General features: G+C 41.4%; 1 protein-coding gene across 3 annotated transcripts in view; it reads left to right on the forward strand.

The window, feature by feature from the left end:
* Positions 1-16,291, forward strand: part of LOC133569667 (E3 ubiquitin-protein ligase HECW1) — a 158,071-nt gene that overhangs the window by 71,687 nt on the left and 70,093 nt on the right. For all 3 annotated transcript variants that reach the window (XM_061922177.1, XM_061922176.1, XM_061922178.1), the window contains 3 exons: positions 5,384-5,484; positions 9,917-10,785; positions 14,809-15,373. In XM_061922177.1, the coding sequence (XP_061778161.1) occupies positions 5,384-5,484; positions 9,917-10,785; positions 14,809-15,373 (1,535 nt within the window). The remainder of the gene's footprint in view (positions 1-5,383; positions 5,485-9,916; positions 10,786-14,808; positions 15,374-16,291) is intronic.

Consider the following 16,291-nt stretch of genomic DNA (forward strand, 5'->3'; position numbering starts at 1 on the left):
CCAAATATCTCCTCGTGCCATAATATTACATAATCAGGTTGACCGTCGGCCCCCATTCGTGCAAATGTCTCGTTAAAGACAATAAGGCGACTGACAAAGAACCTCCGATTGGTCCCTTGAGATACTAGGTTTTTCTGTTGTATCTACGCAGTTATGTGGTAGTTGCTAGGTCCTGCCACGCGCGTAACAGCTTACTTACGGAACAAATGACAATATCGCATACACTAATGTAAAGCATATCACCTAGGACCGGGGTAGGGAACCTATGGCTCTAGAGCCAGATGTGGCTCTTTTGATGGATGCATCCGGCTCTCAGATTAATCTTAGCTGACATTGCTTAATACGATAAGAAATTAATATTTCCACTGATAATCGGAGTTAAAAATAATGTTCAAAATACAAAACATTCTCCTGCATTTTAATCCATCCATCCGTTTTCTAACGCATCTGTTCAAGAAGGCGCATTAATGGTAAGAAGTATTCTATTTATTATTGGTTAGCTTCAGAATAAAAATTGTATTAAAGATAATATGAGAGTTATTGTACTCAAAAAATTTTGACGTTACTTAAAAATGCACGCATTTAGTTGTATTCAGTGTTAAAAAATAATATAAGGCTCTCATGGAAATACATTTTAAAATATTTGGCTTTCATGGCTCTCTCAGCCAAAAAGGTTCCCGACCCCTGACCTAGGAACTCCAAAATTATTATCACCTCAGTTTTGACCAAAATTGAGTTACTGGGTTTTGCCTTTGGGCGGGAGGTTTTGAAAATTCCTAACGCCAGCACTGCTGTCAACAGAGGAGAAAAAATATAGAATATGGTCAGCCTAGTTGTGTTCCGGGACCATTTTTCTCATCCATGTATTTATTACTTCATGAATGACTTTACCTACCTACTGTGCTGGAAAAGTATTCTTAAAGGTCCTAACTACACTGGCGTATGGGTTCAATTGGTTCCGTGGCGCAGCTGGTGACTTGTAAAACGTGTATTGCGAAACAGCCTATTAAATTTAAATCCATTAATTCCATGCATGCCCTCCCCAAACAGCAACATTATAATATTCAACATTTCCTAGTTTACTTGTACAAAGCTGGACAACCAGTAAACATGTAAATGTCCTCCAATATGCGCACAACGTTGTTCTTTTCTTGTAGTTTTAGGCGACAACGACCTAGCAGCTACACAACAGCTATACACACAATTGCACACAAGCTAGATATACCTAATAAGTGTCCTTAATTGAACAATATTGCAGTCTAAAACAAGTATCAAATCATAGTTGCATATGACTCACACATACAAAGTCTCCAAGACATAAGCCTATTAGAAAGTATCCGATATCAAACCTGTCCGCATTATTCAATTTACCGTGAATTTATCGAATTATTGTGGGCAACAGGTGTCGCCAGAAACAAATTACCACTCTACTTAAATAAAAAAATAGCATAAGTAATTCCATATGGTTAATAATGGTGTTTTTCATACCTGCCACTGTTGTTTGACTACTTTCACTTGATCAATATCGGTATCGGCCAATACTCAATGCTCCATTATCGTTAATGCAGCGCAAGCGAAAAAATTGTATCGCGACACTCCTAGTAGGGTATTTTTCAGACTTTAAGGCACACTTAAAAAATCGACAGTAGGCCTTATAACCAATGCACGTATAAATTCTGGTTGCGCTTACCAATCTCGAAGCAATTTTATTTGGTACATGGTCTAATAAGTGTGCGCAGTAGATGGCAGTCAATCATGAGAGATACATGTGAACTGCAAGTTGACGCCTGTTTAATAAATGACACTAGCAATTACCTGTAAGCAAGCAACACTCAAACGTTGACGTTTCAGTGAGAATATAGAACATTGCAATCGCCGCTCCAAAATCTGTTTGTTTTATTACGACTTTGGTAAGTTATGAAGCCACACCGCTTGATGAAACGTGGAGCATTACGGCTACCGTAGTCAGACGTATTCTGCTTCAACATACAAGTATTATTATGGTGTGTGTATTAGGACCCCAAAATGGCATCTATCAGGAGACATATTATCTGGTGTTTTGTTTTGCAATAGAATGCTAAACCAACTTTTCTTACCTAATGGTACAAGCTGAAAATTTACGCACATCCGCCATTGTAGTCCGCACCGTGGTAAATATGCTCCTTCTTTTTCTATATCAGGGGTGTCAAACTCAAATATAGAGTGGGACAAAATTTAAAATCGAACAAAGCAGCGGGCCGAGGTTGAACAAATTAACCCTTTTATAGGGACCCAAACAAGTTTTGCATTGAATCTTGAACGAGCAAGGCTTGCAGTATATAAATGTATAGTGACATGCAAAATCGAGTTTCAAATAATAATAATAATTAAAAACTATCAATGGCATATCAAATAAAAAAATAAAAAAATGGAATGCCTCTTTTCGGCGGCGGGGTTGAGATGGACAGGGTTTGGAGATAGCGGGGGGTGTATATTGTAGCGTCCCGGAAGAGTTAGTGCTGCAAGGGATTGTGGGTATTTGTTCTGTTGTATTTATGTTGTGTTACAGTGCGGATGTTCTCCCAAAATGTGTCATTCTTGTTTGGTGTGGGTTCACAGTGTGGCGCATATTTGTAACAGTGTTAAAGTTGTTTATACGGCCACCCTCAGTGTGACCTGTATGGCTGTTGACCAAGTATTGCATTCACTTGTGTGTGTGTGTGTATAAGCCGCATGTGACTGGGCTGGCACGCTGTTTGTGTGGAAGAAAAGCGGACGTGGCGACAGGTTGTAGAGAACGCCAAAGGCAGTGCCTTTAAGGCCCACCCCCAATATTGTTGCCCGGGATGAAATTCGGGAGGGACACTAAACTTCGGGAGTCTCCTGGGAAAATCGGGAGGGTTGGCAAGTAAGAGTATTAGCAGTGAATGTGATGTTACAGCAGCGTACCAGCTCTAATGTTAATTTGATATTGCCTCAAAGGCCAAGTGAAATTACACGGCGGGCCAAATTTGGCCCGCGGGCCAGAGTTTGACACCCATGATCTATAAGCTCTGGTCATGGGGCATTCATCCTCCGCTGTTGCCATTTTTAATACAAAGTAGCTTGCAGTTCTAACTTATATCTGTCAGTAGACTTGCTCTGGAAGCGATACAACAAAGATGACAGGGAGAGGGTGATGTCAAAGTGGAGCCACGTAAATAAAAGACCGCTCACAAAACGGCGCATCCTGGAAAGACGGTCAGAAAGCGACTGGAAGATAACATAATCCATGCAACATTTTGACAGAAGAACCACGATTACATGTTATGTAGACCACAAAAAAGTGTTTTAAAAGTAGAAAAAAATCCTTAAGACACCCTTTAATGCACCTTTTGTAGGAAAATAGACCTAAATAGACCTGCTTATCGGCAATGCGCCTTATAATCCGATGCCTATGGCAGGCCCGGGCAATTATTTTACTCGGGAGGCCAGATTTGGATAAAAAAAAGAGTGTCTTGGGGCCGTTATATCTATTTTTGGGAACACTAATACAAATCTCACAATAATGATTCAAAGCTAAAAACGTTATGACAGAGCACCTTAAAAAACGGAATGGAATTTGACATTTTTTTACTGAATGAGACACCCAAAATTTGACTATGAAAATAAAGAATGTGGGATTTACAATATTAACTATGAACGGTAAAACACTGAATATTGACAACATATTTTACAATCAACCGAAACACAACCAAAATGAAAACAAACAGTGAAATATGAACGCGAAGGGTAAAAAAAACCCTACTTACAATCTGAGATATCTTATAGTGACCAAAATAACTAATTAGATGACCATAGTAACTAATTAGTAACTAGTGCATTATGCAGATTCCAACCATTGAATGACTTAGTATATTTGAAGATTTACGGTCATTAGAAAACATCACTGCACATCATAACGGCAGCTACACTTTACATCTTAAAGATCTAAAACATTATTTGGGAATGTCCGGTGGGCCAAATTGAAAAGCTCAACTGGCCGCATGCGTCCCCCGGGCCTTAAAGGGGAACAATATCACAATTTCAAAAGGGTTCAAAACAATAAAAATCAGTTCCCGGTGGCTTGTTTTATTTTTCAAAGTTTTTTTCAAAATTTTACATCTCCTGGAATATCCCTAAAAAATAGCTTTAAAGTGCTTTATTTTCGCCATTTGCGATGCGACTGTCCATTTTCCTGTGACTTCATACAGTGCTTCAGACTCGGATTTCAGCGGCTTAAGCGGTTCAACAGATTACGCATGTATTGAAACAGATGGTCGGAGTATGGAGGCAGATAGCGAAAATGAAATTGAAGAAGAAACTGAAGCTATTGAGTGAATAGCTATTGACGCTATTCGGCCATAGCATGGATGCACCTAATGAAGTGGCTCATAGCATGGCTGCCTTATTAGCATCGCCGGTAAAATGTGCGGACCAAACGATCAGGACTTTCGCATCTTGTGACACTGGAGCAACTTATATCCGTCGATTGGTAAGTGTTTGTTTCGCATTAAATGTGGGTATCTAGTTTCAAATGTACATACAGCTAGCGTAAATAGCATGTTAGCATCGATTAGCATAGCATGTTAGCATCGATTAGCTGGCAGTCATGACGTGACCAAATATGTCTGATTAGCACATAAGTCAACAACATCAACAAAACTCACCTTTGTGATTTCGTAGACTTAATCGTTGCAAATGCATCTGCAGGTTATCCATACATCTCTGTGCAAATGTCTGTCCTAGCATCGCCGGTCAAATTTGCAGACACTCTGGCAAACTCAATGGGGGTCTGGCGGCAGATTTCTTGCCAGCGGTGCAACTTGAATCCCTCCCTGTTAGTGTTTTTACACCCTCCAACAACACACCGACGAGGCATGATGTCTCCAAGGTTCCAAAAAATAGTCAAAAAAACGGAAAATAACAGAGCTGAGACCCGGTGTTTGTAAAGTGAAAATGAAAATGGTGGCTGTATTACCTCGGTGACGTCACGTTCTGACGTCATCGCTACAAGACCGATAAACAGAAAGGCGTTTAATTCGCCAAAATTCACCCATTTAGAGTTCGGAAATCGGTTAAAAAAAATACATGGTCTTTTTTCTGCAACATCAAGGTATATATTGACGCTTGCATAGGTTTGGTGATAATTTTCCCCTTTAATTTTCCCAGGTCTTCCCTATGTTCTGAAAAAGGCGGTAATTTATACACTTTTATTGACTTTTTTTTTTCTAAGAAACACTTATTTCGGGCATTTGACAATGATGAGAATTTGAATGTTCAATGTTTAACCACGGATACACGATGTAGGCGGTTTTAAATGGTGTAAGTCCAATATAGCATGTTATGATTATTTCACACTTTTTTTCTTCTTTTTGGTTGACAGGGACCGGATAATAAGTTACTCACTGGGTCGCAGGCTTCCAACAGATCATGTGTGTGGTCACTTACAATTCTGCTTTGAGCTCACCTCCTCAATGCACCCAGGTACGTAAAGATGCTCTGTCCTGTCCTAAACCCCTTTAATGAACCTGGAAGAATCTATGGTGCATAATGAGTGGTACATTTCATTTGTTTGAATTAAATGCAAGTTCTAAAAGTCACATCAAAGGGCATTTGTGGTCCTTAACAAATTAGTATTTAAATTAGGAATTACCTGGACATAGTCTGGATTGTATACAAATTCTTATTTTGAAAATGTAATTTTGTTTACAAATTATATGCAATCTGTTGTTGAAGTTCCCATATTTTGAGTGTACATAAATGAAAGTGTGTGTTGCTGAGCCTGACCTGGACTTAATCTGGGCTGGACCTGGTTTTAGGAACCCTTTAAACCAGGGGTCTCGAACTCAATTTACCTGGGGGCCGTTGGATGCAGAAACTGGGTGAGGCTGGGCCGCAAGAAAAGATTTCTTTAAAAAATCTAACATGCACTTTTTAATGAATTCACCTTCTTTGAATGGCTTTCCCGCCCTAGCAACATACCTGCCAACTCTCGCGATCTTTCCGGGAAACACCCGAATATCAGTGCCCCTCCAGAGAATCTCCCGGTTTTCACCCGGACAACAATATTAAGGCCGTGCCATCACGGCACTGCCTTTAGCGTCCTCTACAACCTGCCGTCTTGTCCGCTTTTCCACCGTACAAACTATGCCCTTATATGTAACTATGCCCAGTTACATATTGTATGAGGCTTCTGCAGACCCAGGGAAGTGACTGCATTGCAAGACATACTTGGTCAACAGCCATACAGGTCACACTGAGGGTGGCCGTATAAACAACTTTATCACTGTTACAAATATGCGCCACACTGAGAACCCACACCAAACAAGATTGACAAACACATTTTGGGAGAACATCCGCACCGTAACACAACATAAACTCAACAGCACAAATACCCAGAATCCAATGCAGCCCTAACTCTTCCAGGCTACAAAAGGGGGCGGGGTTGTCCCCTTAATAATGTTGTTTGGGTGAAATTCGGGAGAATGATTACCCCGGGAGGGGCACTGAAAATTGGTGCTTACGGACTGTATCACTTGCAGACTGTATTGATAAAAATTGTAGGAACCAGAATATTAATAACAGAAAGAAACAACCCTTTTGTGTGAAAGAGTGTAAATGGGGAGGGAGTTTTTTTGGGGGTTGGTACACTAATTGTAAGTGTATCTTGTGTTTTTTATGTTGATTTAATTAAAAAAAAAACAAATTTACGAATTTTAAATGTGGAGTTTCCCTATTTCCCTTTCTGGAGGGTGTGTCCCCTGACGGTGGTCTACTAGGATTTTTGTTGTTGCTTAACTGCTGGTCATCATGGACATTCCTGCCCACCCACTCCACCAGACAATTGAGGGACAGTGGAGTTCATACTCCAACAGGCTCCTTCAGATTGGTTCCCACAGTGTTCGATTCAAGAACTCCTTCATTCCGCACTCCATCCAGCTGTATAATCACTCGCCATACAGCAATAGATGATGTATGTCTATTACCTGACACCTGTCACATATACAGCTGTCACATATACTGTAATATTGTAAATGGTAATTGTTATATACTGTATATACAAACCCTGTTTCCATATGAGTTGGAAAATTGTGTTAGATGTAAATATAAACTATATATAAAATAGTTTATTTTGTTTCCATTTAAACCCCCATTATTTACTTTTTACTTTTTTTAAATTGATCTCAACTCTGTACACTGCTGCTGGAATTTTAATTTTCCTGAAGGAACTCTCCTGAAGTAATCAATAAAGTATATATCTATCTATCTATCTATCTATCTATCTATCTAAACGGAATACAAGTATTTGCAAATCCTTTTCAAACCATATTCACTTGAAAGCACTACACAGACAAGATATTTGAGCTTCAAACTCATGAACTTAATTTTTTTTTGCAATATTAATTAACTTACAATTTCATGGCTGCAACACGTGCCAAAGTTGTTGAGAAAGGGCATGTTCACCACTGTGTTACATCACCTTTTCTTTTAACAACACTCAATAAATGTTTGGGAACTGAGGAAACTAATTGTTGAAGCTTTGAAAGTGGAATTCTTTCCAATTCTTGTTTTATGTAGAGCTTCAGTCGTTCAACAGTCCGGGGTCTGTGCTGTCCTATTTTACGCTTCATAATGCGCCACACATTTTCGATGGGAGACAGGTCTGGAATGCAGGCGGGCCAGGAAAGTACCCAAACTCTTTTTTACGAAGCCACGCTGTGGTAACATGTGCTGAATGGGGCTTGGCATTGTCTCGCTGAAATAAGCAGGGGCGTCCATGAAAAAGACGGCGTTTAGATGGCAGCATATGTTGTTCCAAAACCTGTATGTACCTTTCAGCATCAATGGTGCCTTCACAGATGTGTAAGTTACCCATGCCTTGGGCACTAATGCACCCCATACCATCACAGATGCTGGCTTTTGAACTTTGCGTCGATAACAGTCTGGATGGTTTGCTTTGGTCCTGATGTCACAATGTCGAATTTTTCCAAAAACAATTTTGAAATGTGGACTCTTCAGACCACAGAACACTTTTCCACTTTGCATCAGTCTATCTTAGATGATCTCGGGCCCATAGAAGCCAGCGTTTTTTCTGGATGTTGTTGATATATGGCTTTCACTTTGCACAGTAGAGCTTTAACTTGCACTTACAGATGTAGTGACGAACTGTATTCAGTGACAATGGTTTTCTGAAATGTTCCTGAGCCCATGTGGTGATATCATTTAGAGATTTATGTCGGTTTTTGATACAGTGCCGTCTGAGGGATCAAAGGTCACGGTCGTTCAATGTTGGTTTCCAGCCATGCCGCTTACGTGGAGTGATTTCTCCAGATTCTCCGAACCTTTTGATGATATTATGGACCGTAGATGTTGAAATCCCTAAATTTCTTTCAATTGCACTTTGAGAAACGTTGTTCTTAAACTGTTTGACTCTTTGCTCACACACTTGTGGACAAAGGAGTGTACCTCGCCCCATCTTTTCTTGTGAAAAACTGAGCATTTTTTGGGAAGCTGTTTTTATACCCAATCATGGCACCCACCTGTTCCCAGTTAGTCTGCACACCTGCGGGATGTTCCAAATAAGTGTTTGATGAGCATTCCTCAACTTTATCAGTATTTATTGCCACCTTTCCCAACGTCTTTGTCACATGTTGCTGGCATCAAATTCTAAAGTTAATGATTATTTGCAACAAAAAAAAAATGTTTATCAGTTTGAACATCAAATATGTTGCCTTTGTAACATATTCAACTGAATATGGGTTGAAAATGATTTGCAAATCATTGTATTCCGTTTATACAGTGGGGCAAAAAAGTATTTAGTCAGCCAGCGATTGTGCAAGTTCTCCCACTTAAAATGATGACAGAGGTCTATAATTTTCATCATAGGTACACTTCAACTGTGAGAGACAGAATGTGAAACAAAAATCCAGGAATTCACAATGTAGGAATTTGGAAGATTTTATTTGTAAATTATGGTGGAAAATAAGTATTTGGTCAACCATTCAAAGCTCTCACTGATGGAAGGAGGTTTTGGCTCAAAATCTCACGATACATGGCCCCATTCATTCTTTCCTTAAGACGGATCAATCGTCCTGTCCCCTTAGCAGAAAAACAGCCCCAAAGCATGATGTTCCCACCCCCATGCTTCACAGTAGGTGTGGTGTTCTTGGGATGCAACTCAGTATTCTTCTTCCTCCAAACACGACAAGTTGTGTTTATACCAAAAAGTTCTATTTTGGTTTCATCTGACCACATGACATTCTCCCAATCCTCTGCTGTATCATCCATGTATCCATTTTGGTATAAACTCAACTCGTCGTGTTTGGAGGAAGAAGAATACTGAGTTGCATCCCAAGAACACCATACCTACTGTGAAGCATGGGGGTGGAAACATCATGCCTTGGGGCTATTTTCCTGTTAAGGGGACAGGACGATTGATCCGTGTTAAGGAAAGAATGAATGGGGCCATGTATCGTGAGATTTTGAGCCAAAACCTCCTTCCATCATTGAGAGCTTTGAATTGTTGACCAAATACTTATTTTCCACCATACTTTACAAATAAATTCTTTAAAATTCCTACGATGTGAATTCCTGGATTTTTTTTTCACATTTTGTCTCTCACAGTTGAAGTGTACCTATGATGAAAATTACAGACCTCTGTCATCATTTTAAGTGGGAGAACTTGCACAATCGGTGGTTGACTGAATACTTTTTTGCCCCACTGTATATACATCTAACACAATTTCCCAACTCATATGGAAACGGTGTTTGTATTTTGTTGAGTTCTACAATGTGTTTGTACTGTAAGTATTGTACAGTACTTATTACACTTACTACAACTTTCTGAAAAAAGCTTCCGGGATGTGTGCCACAAAAAAAAAAATATCTTCTATTTATATATGTTTTCTGTTCTCAGATGACGAAGAAGTCTCACTCGTCATAGAATCAGCTTCCTCCGAAAGAGGAATCAACGCCGATTCCAACAATGCTGCAAATGCGCCTGAAGATGACACTTTAAGTGTTGGACGTGATATGCCTGACCTCCCTTTTGATGCCCCTCCTGACCCTGAGACCCCGATGCTGCCAGCCTCCCAAGCTGAAGAAGCCCAACACACTGCGACGGTAGAGCTTGAGGCAGCGCCAGACGTGGACCAAGACGCCGTGGACGAGGAGAGCACAGTGAGAGAGGAGGAGTCCCAGGTACAGAGCGAGGACTTGCAAGAAGAGAACACCATCATGGAGGTACAAGAGGGAGAACCAGAGGACGTCCAGAGAGAAGGAAATAGTCCACAAGCTGAGGAAGATGACAAGAAGGTCCAAGCAGAGGTTCCAACTAACAGTATTTTAGCAGTAACTGCAGAGGACGACGACACATCCCAGGAGGTGACAGCGGAAAGAACGGAGGTATCGCCAAGAACAAGAGAGGGCGGTGAAAGTAGCACAAGCCCTTGTTCCTGCGTCTTTTCAAACTGCAACTCCCATGGCGCCCCGCGCCGCAAAACCCGCCCTTGCTCCTTGCCCGTGTCCGAGCTGGAAAATGTCATCGCCTCGGCGTGCGGCGAGCCGGAAACCCCGCGATCACACTACATCCGCATTCACCACCTCCTCCACAGTCTGCCCTCCGCACAACATCGAGCGCCCAGCCAGGAAGAGGAGGAGGCGGAAGAAGGGGACAACACAAGCTCGACTCTGGACAACACCTCCATGTCGCCGACACTCAAAAGCTGCAAACACAGAAAAGAGGAAGGCCAGGAAGAGGATGAGATCACCCAGTCTCCCGTTCAGGTAGGACTGTCGAGAAAAACTAGGTATGTAACATTAACATTTTATATCACAGTTATTGGTAAATGGTAAATGATTGTACTTGTATAGCGCTTTTCTACCCCTTTTTTAAGGAGTCCAAAGCGCTTTGACATTATTTCCACATTCACCCATTCACACACACATTCACACACTAATGGCGGGAGCTGCCATGCAAGGCGCTAAACAGGAACCTTCAGGATCAAGGGTGAAGTGTCTTGCTCAAGGACACAAAGGACGTGACTAGGATGGTAGAAGGTGGGGATTGAACCAGTAACCCTCAGATTGCTGGCACGGCAACTTCACCACGCCGTCCCCATCGGGACCTAAATGATCACAGTTATAATTATTGTATTGTTAAAAGTGCTCAGAAAGTACTTATACATACTCTAAACCAGGGGTCACCAACACGGTGCCCGCGGGCACCAGGTCGCCTGTAAGGACCAGAAGAGTTGCCTGTTCTAAAAAAAACTCAAACAGCAGCACTTACCAGTGAGCTGCATCTATTTTTAAAATTTTTTATTTATTTACTAGCAAGCTGGTCACGCTTTGCTCTACATTTTTAATTCTAAGAAAGACAAAACTCAAATAGAATTTGAAAATCCCAGAAAATATTTTAAAGACCTGGTCTTCACTTGTTTAAATAAATTCATCAATTTTTTTTTACTTTGCTTCTTATAACTTTCAGAAAGACAGTTTTAGAAAAAAATACAACCTTTAAAATTATTTTAGGATTTTTAAACACATATACAGTTTTACCTTTTAAATTCCTTCCTCTTCTGTCCTGACAATTTAAATCAATGTTCAAGTAAATTTTATTTTTTTTATTGTAAAGAATAATAAATACATTTTAATTTAATTCTTCATTTTAGCTTCTGTTTTTTCGACGAAGAATATTTGTGAAATATTTCTTCAAAGTTGTTATGATTAAAATTCCAAAAAATGATTTGTCTTTGTTAGAAATATAGCTTGGTCCAATTTGTTATATATATTTTAACAAAGTGCAGATTGGATTTTAAGCTATTTAAAACATGTCATCAAAATTCTAAAAATAATCTCAATCAGGAAAAATTACTAATGATATTCCATAAATAATTTTTTTAATTTTTTCAAAAAGATTTGAATTAGCTAGTTTTTCTCTTCTTTTTTTCGGTTGAAGTTTGAATTTTAAAGAGTTGAAATATATTTATAAAAATATTTATTTGTTTCGCTATATATTTATTGTGAGAAATCAATAAGATGATCAGTGTTTCCACAAAGATAAATATAATTAATTATTAATAATAACAGAGTTAAAGGTAAATTGAGCAAATTGGCTTTTTCTTGCAATTTATTTAAGCGTGTATCAAACTGGTAGCCCTTCGCATTAATCAGTACCCAAGAAGTAGCTCTTGGTTTCAAAAAGGTTGGTGACCCCTGCTCTGAATAAAAAAATAATTAATTTGGCACACATACTTTCTTGGTAGAAGAAAAACTGAACGTCAACCTAACTCAGGGTATATATATCCTTCCATCCATCCATCTTCTTCCGCTTATCCGAGGTCGGGTCGCGGGGGCAGCAGCCTAAGCAGGGAAGCCCAGACTTCCCTGTCCCCAGTCACTTCGTCCAGCTCCTCCCAGGGGATCCCGAGGCGTTCCCAGGCCAGCCAGGAGAGATTGTCTTCCCAACGTGAGCTGGGTCTTCCCCGTGGCCTCCTACCGGTCATACATTCCCAAAACACCTCCCTAGGGAGGCGTTCGGGTGGCACCCTGACCAGATACCCAAACAAACTCATCCGGCTCCTGTCGATGTGGAGGAGCAGCGGCTTGCCATCCAAACAAGGTCGTTTTCACGGACGCCCCTGCTTATTTCAGCAAGACAATGCCAAGCCTCATTCTGCACGTTCTACAACAGCGTGGCTTTGTCGTAAAAGACAAGACTGACTTGGAATATAAATTGAAAAGGATTTTTCAAATCATTGTATTTTGTTTTTATTTACGATTTACACAATGTGCCAACTTTACTGATTTTGGGTTTTGTATGATCTAACATAATTGTATCAACTCAGAGGCGATGCTGCAGCTCAGTATGTCAGTAGCTTGCAGATAAGCTTGTTGCCTATTTCTAATCAATGCGCCTCTAAAAGTAATTTGTCTTCATCAGCGCTTACAATACAATATTGCTAATATTTTGTTAATATTCGTGTCACAACATGTAAATGGAATATTTTTTTGGGAGGGCGTTATGGGCGCATTCAACACAATGACGTTTTGACTCTCATTAGCTTCATTTATACCACCTCATACTTGCCGTACATTACAGATTAGAATGAAATACAAAAAGAAAGACATATGTGTTACAAACCCTGTTTCCATATGAGTTGGGAAATTGTGTTAGATGTAAATATAAACGGAATACAATGATTTGCAAATATTTTTCAACCCACATTCAGTTCCATGCACTACCAAAACAAGATATTTGATGTTCAAACTCATAAACTTTATTTTTTCTTTGCAAATAATATTTAACTTAGAATTTCATGGCTGCAACACGTGCCTAAGTAGTTGGGAAAGGGCATGTTCACCACTATGTTGCATCACCTTTTCTTTTAACAACACTCAATAAATGTTTGGGAACTGAGGAAACGAATTGTTGAAGCTTTGAAAGTCGAATTCTTTCCCATTCTTGTTTTATGTAGAGCTTCAGTCGTTCAACAGTCCAGGGTCTCTGCTGTCGTATTTTACGCTTCATATTGCGCCACACATTTTCGATGGGAGACAGGTCTGGACTGCAGGTGGGCCAGGAAAGTACCCGCACTCTTTTTTTCCGAAGCCACGCTGTTGTAACACGTGCTGAATGTGGCTTGGCATTGTCTTGCTGAAATAAGCAGGGGCATCCATGAAAAAGCTGGTGCTTAGATGGCAGCATATGTAGTTCCAAAACCTGTATGTACCTTTCAGCATTAATGGTGCCTTCACAGATGTATAAGTTACCCATGCTTTGGTCACTAATGCACCCACATACCATCACAGATGCCGTTTTTTGAACTTTGAGTCGATAACAGTCTGGATGGTTCGCTTCCCCTTTGGTCCGGATGACACGAAGTGGAATATTTGCAAAAACAATTTGAAATGTGGACTCTTCAGACCACAGAACACTTTTCCACTTTGCATCAGTCCATCTTAGATGATCTCGGGCCCAGAGAAGCCGGCGGCGTTTCTGGATGTTGTTGATAAATGGCTTTCCCATTGCATAGTAGAGCTTTAACCTGCTCTTACAGATGTAGCAACAAACTGTATTTAGTGTGGTGATATCCTTTAGAGATTGATGTCTGTTTTTGGTACAGTCCCGTCTGGGGGATCGAAGGTCACGGTCATTCAATGTTGGTTTCCGGCCATGGCGCTTACGTGGAGTGATTTCTCCAGATTCTCCGAACCTTCTGATGATATTATGGACCGTAGATGTTGAAAACCTTAAATTTCTTGCTATTGCACTTTAAGAAACGTTGTTCTTAAACTGTTTGACTATTTGCTCACGCAGTTGTGGACAAAGGGGTGTACCTCGCCCCATCCTTTCTTGTGAAAGACTGAGCATTTTTTGGGAAGCTTTTTTTATACCCAATCATGTCACCCACCTGTTCCCAATTAGCCTGCACACCTGTGGGATGCTCCAAATAAGTGTTTGATGAGCATTCCTCAATTTTATCAGTAATTATTGCCACCTTTCCCAACTTCTTTGTCACGTGTTGCTGGCATCAAATTCTAAAGTTAATGATTATTTGCACACACAAAAAAAAATGTTTATCAGTTTGAACATCAAATATGTTGTCTTTGTAGCAGATTCAAATGAATATGGGTTGAAAATGATTTGCAAATCATTGTATTCCTTATATATTTACATCTAACACAATTTCCCAACTCATATAGAAACGGGGTTTGTACATAAAGCTTGTGAATGATAGGCAAAATTCTTCTTAAAATACCGCCTGATTTTATGTGTTGTTATCTAAAATATGTGTACATGTTTAGGTCCCGGAGTGTCCTGGTCCGTGCTGCTGTCGTTCTCTCCCACGCAGCCTCTCCATTGAACGTCTCTCTGAACTAAACCAGCTCCTGGAAGGTGACGGAGGAGGTGGAGTACATTCTGCAGTAAGAAGGATCTCTCTTTCCTACCTGGAAAGCGAGGAAGGGGATTCCAGTAACGGAGTAGTAAAAATAAACCGAAGGAGCAGCCATCCGGCACGCGGCGAAAACGAGTGCGAGTTCTGCGACGCGTCCTGCTACAGCACCTCCTGCTACAGCACGTCCTGTTACAGCACATCCTGTTACAGCAACTCGGGCTACGAGGGTCGCGGACGCCTCTGCAGCCACACCCGCCTCTCCTCTGTGGACAGCAACCGGCTCTCCGGAAGCACTGTGTTTTCCTCACAGGACGAGGAGGAAGACGAAAGCACCTTTGACTCGGGACCGGATGCAAACCACTGTCCCGAGGGTCACCAAGTGGGTGGAGAAAGGAGTGAAAGTTGTCAAGAGGACAGGAGAGAGGAGAATGGAGAATCGACTGGGGCCGAATCGCAGGAGGCTACCAGCACAGGTAAGACACAATCCAGAGTGTCAGCCATTCTAGAATAAGAATAAGCAAGCTTATAAACATATCTTTATCTATGGAGCATACTTGCCGACCCTCCTGATTTTCCCGGGAGACTCCTCAATTTCAGTGCCATCGATCTTCCGCTTATTCGAGGTCGGGTCGTGGGGGAAGCAGCCTAAGCAGGGAAGCCCAGACTTCCCTCTCCCCAACCTCTTCGTCCAGCTCTTCCCGGGGTATCCCAAGGTGTTCCCAGGCCAGCCGGGAGACATAGTCTTCCCAACGTGTCCTGGGTCTTCCCCGTGGCCTCCTACCGGTCAGACGTGTCCGAAACACCTCCCTAGGGAGGCGTTCGGGTGGCATCCTGACCAGATACCCGAACCACTTCATCTGGCTCCTCTCCATGTGGAGGAGCAGCGGCTTTACTTTGAGTTCCTCCCGGATGACAGAGCTTCTCACCCTATCTCCAAGGGAGAGCCCCGCCACCCGGCGGAGGAAACTCATTTCGGTCGCTTGTACCCGGGATCTTGTCCTTTCGGTCATAACCCAAAGCTCATGACCATAGGTGAGGAAGGGAACGTAGATCGACCGGTAAATTGAGAGCTTTGCCTTCCGGCTCAGCTCCTTCTTCACTACAACGGATTGATACAGAGTCCGCATTCTTGAAAACGCCACACCTATACACCTGTCGATCTCACGATCCACTCTTCCCTCACTCGTGAACAGGACTCCAAGGTACTTGAACTCCTCCACTTGGGGCAAGAGCTCCTCCCCAACCCGGAGATGGCACTCCACCCTTTTCCGGGCGAGAACCATGGACTCGGATATAAATATATAGTACAATAAATAACAAGTAGCGCCTTTAGCGTCCTTTCTCACCTGTAACCTTCACCCCTGAGTTAGGACAGCCTGTCGTCACATCCG

The sequence above is a fragment of the Nerophis ophidion genome, linkage group LG15 (genome assembly GCF_033978795.1).
Source record: "Nerophis ophidion isolate RoL-2023_Sa linkage group LG15, RoL_Noph_v1.0, whole genome shotgun sequence".
In the NCBI taxonomy this organism is placed as follows: Eukaryota; Metazoa; Chordata; class Actinopteri; order Syngnathiformes; family Syngnathidae; genus Nerophis; species Nerophis ophidion.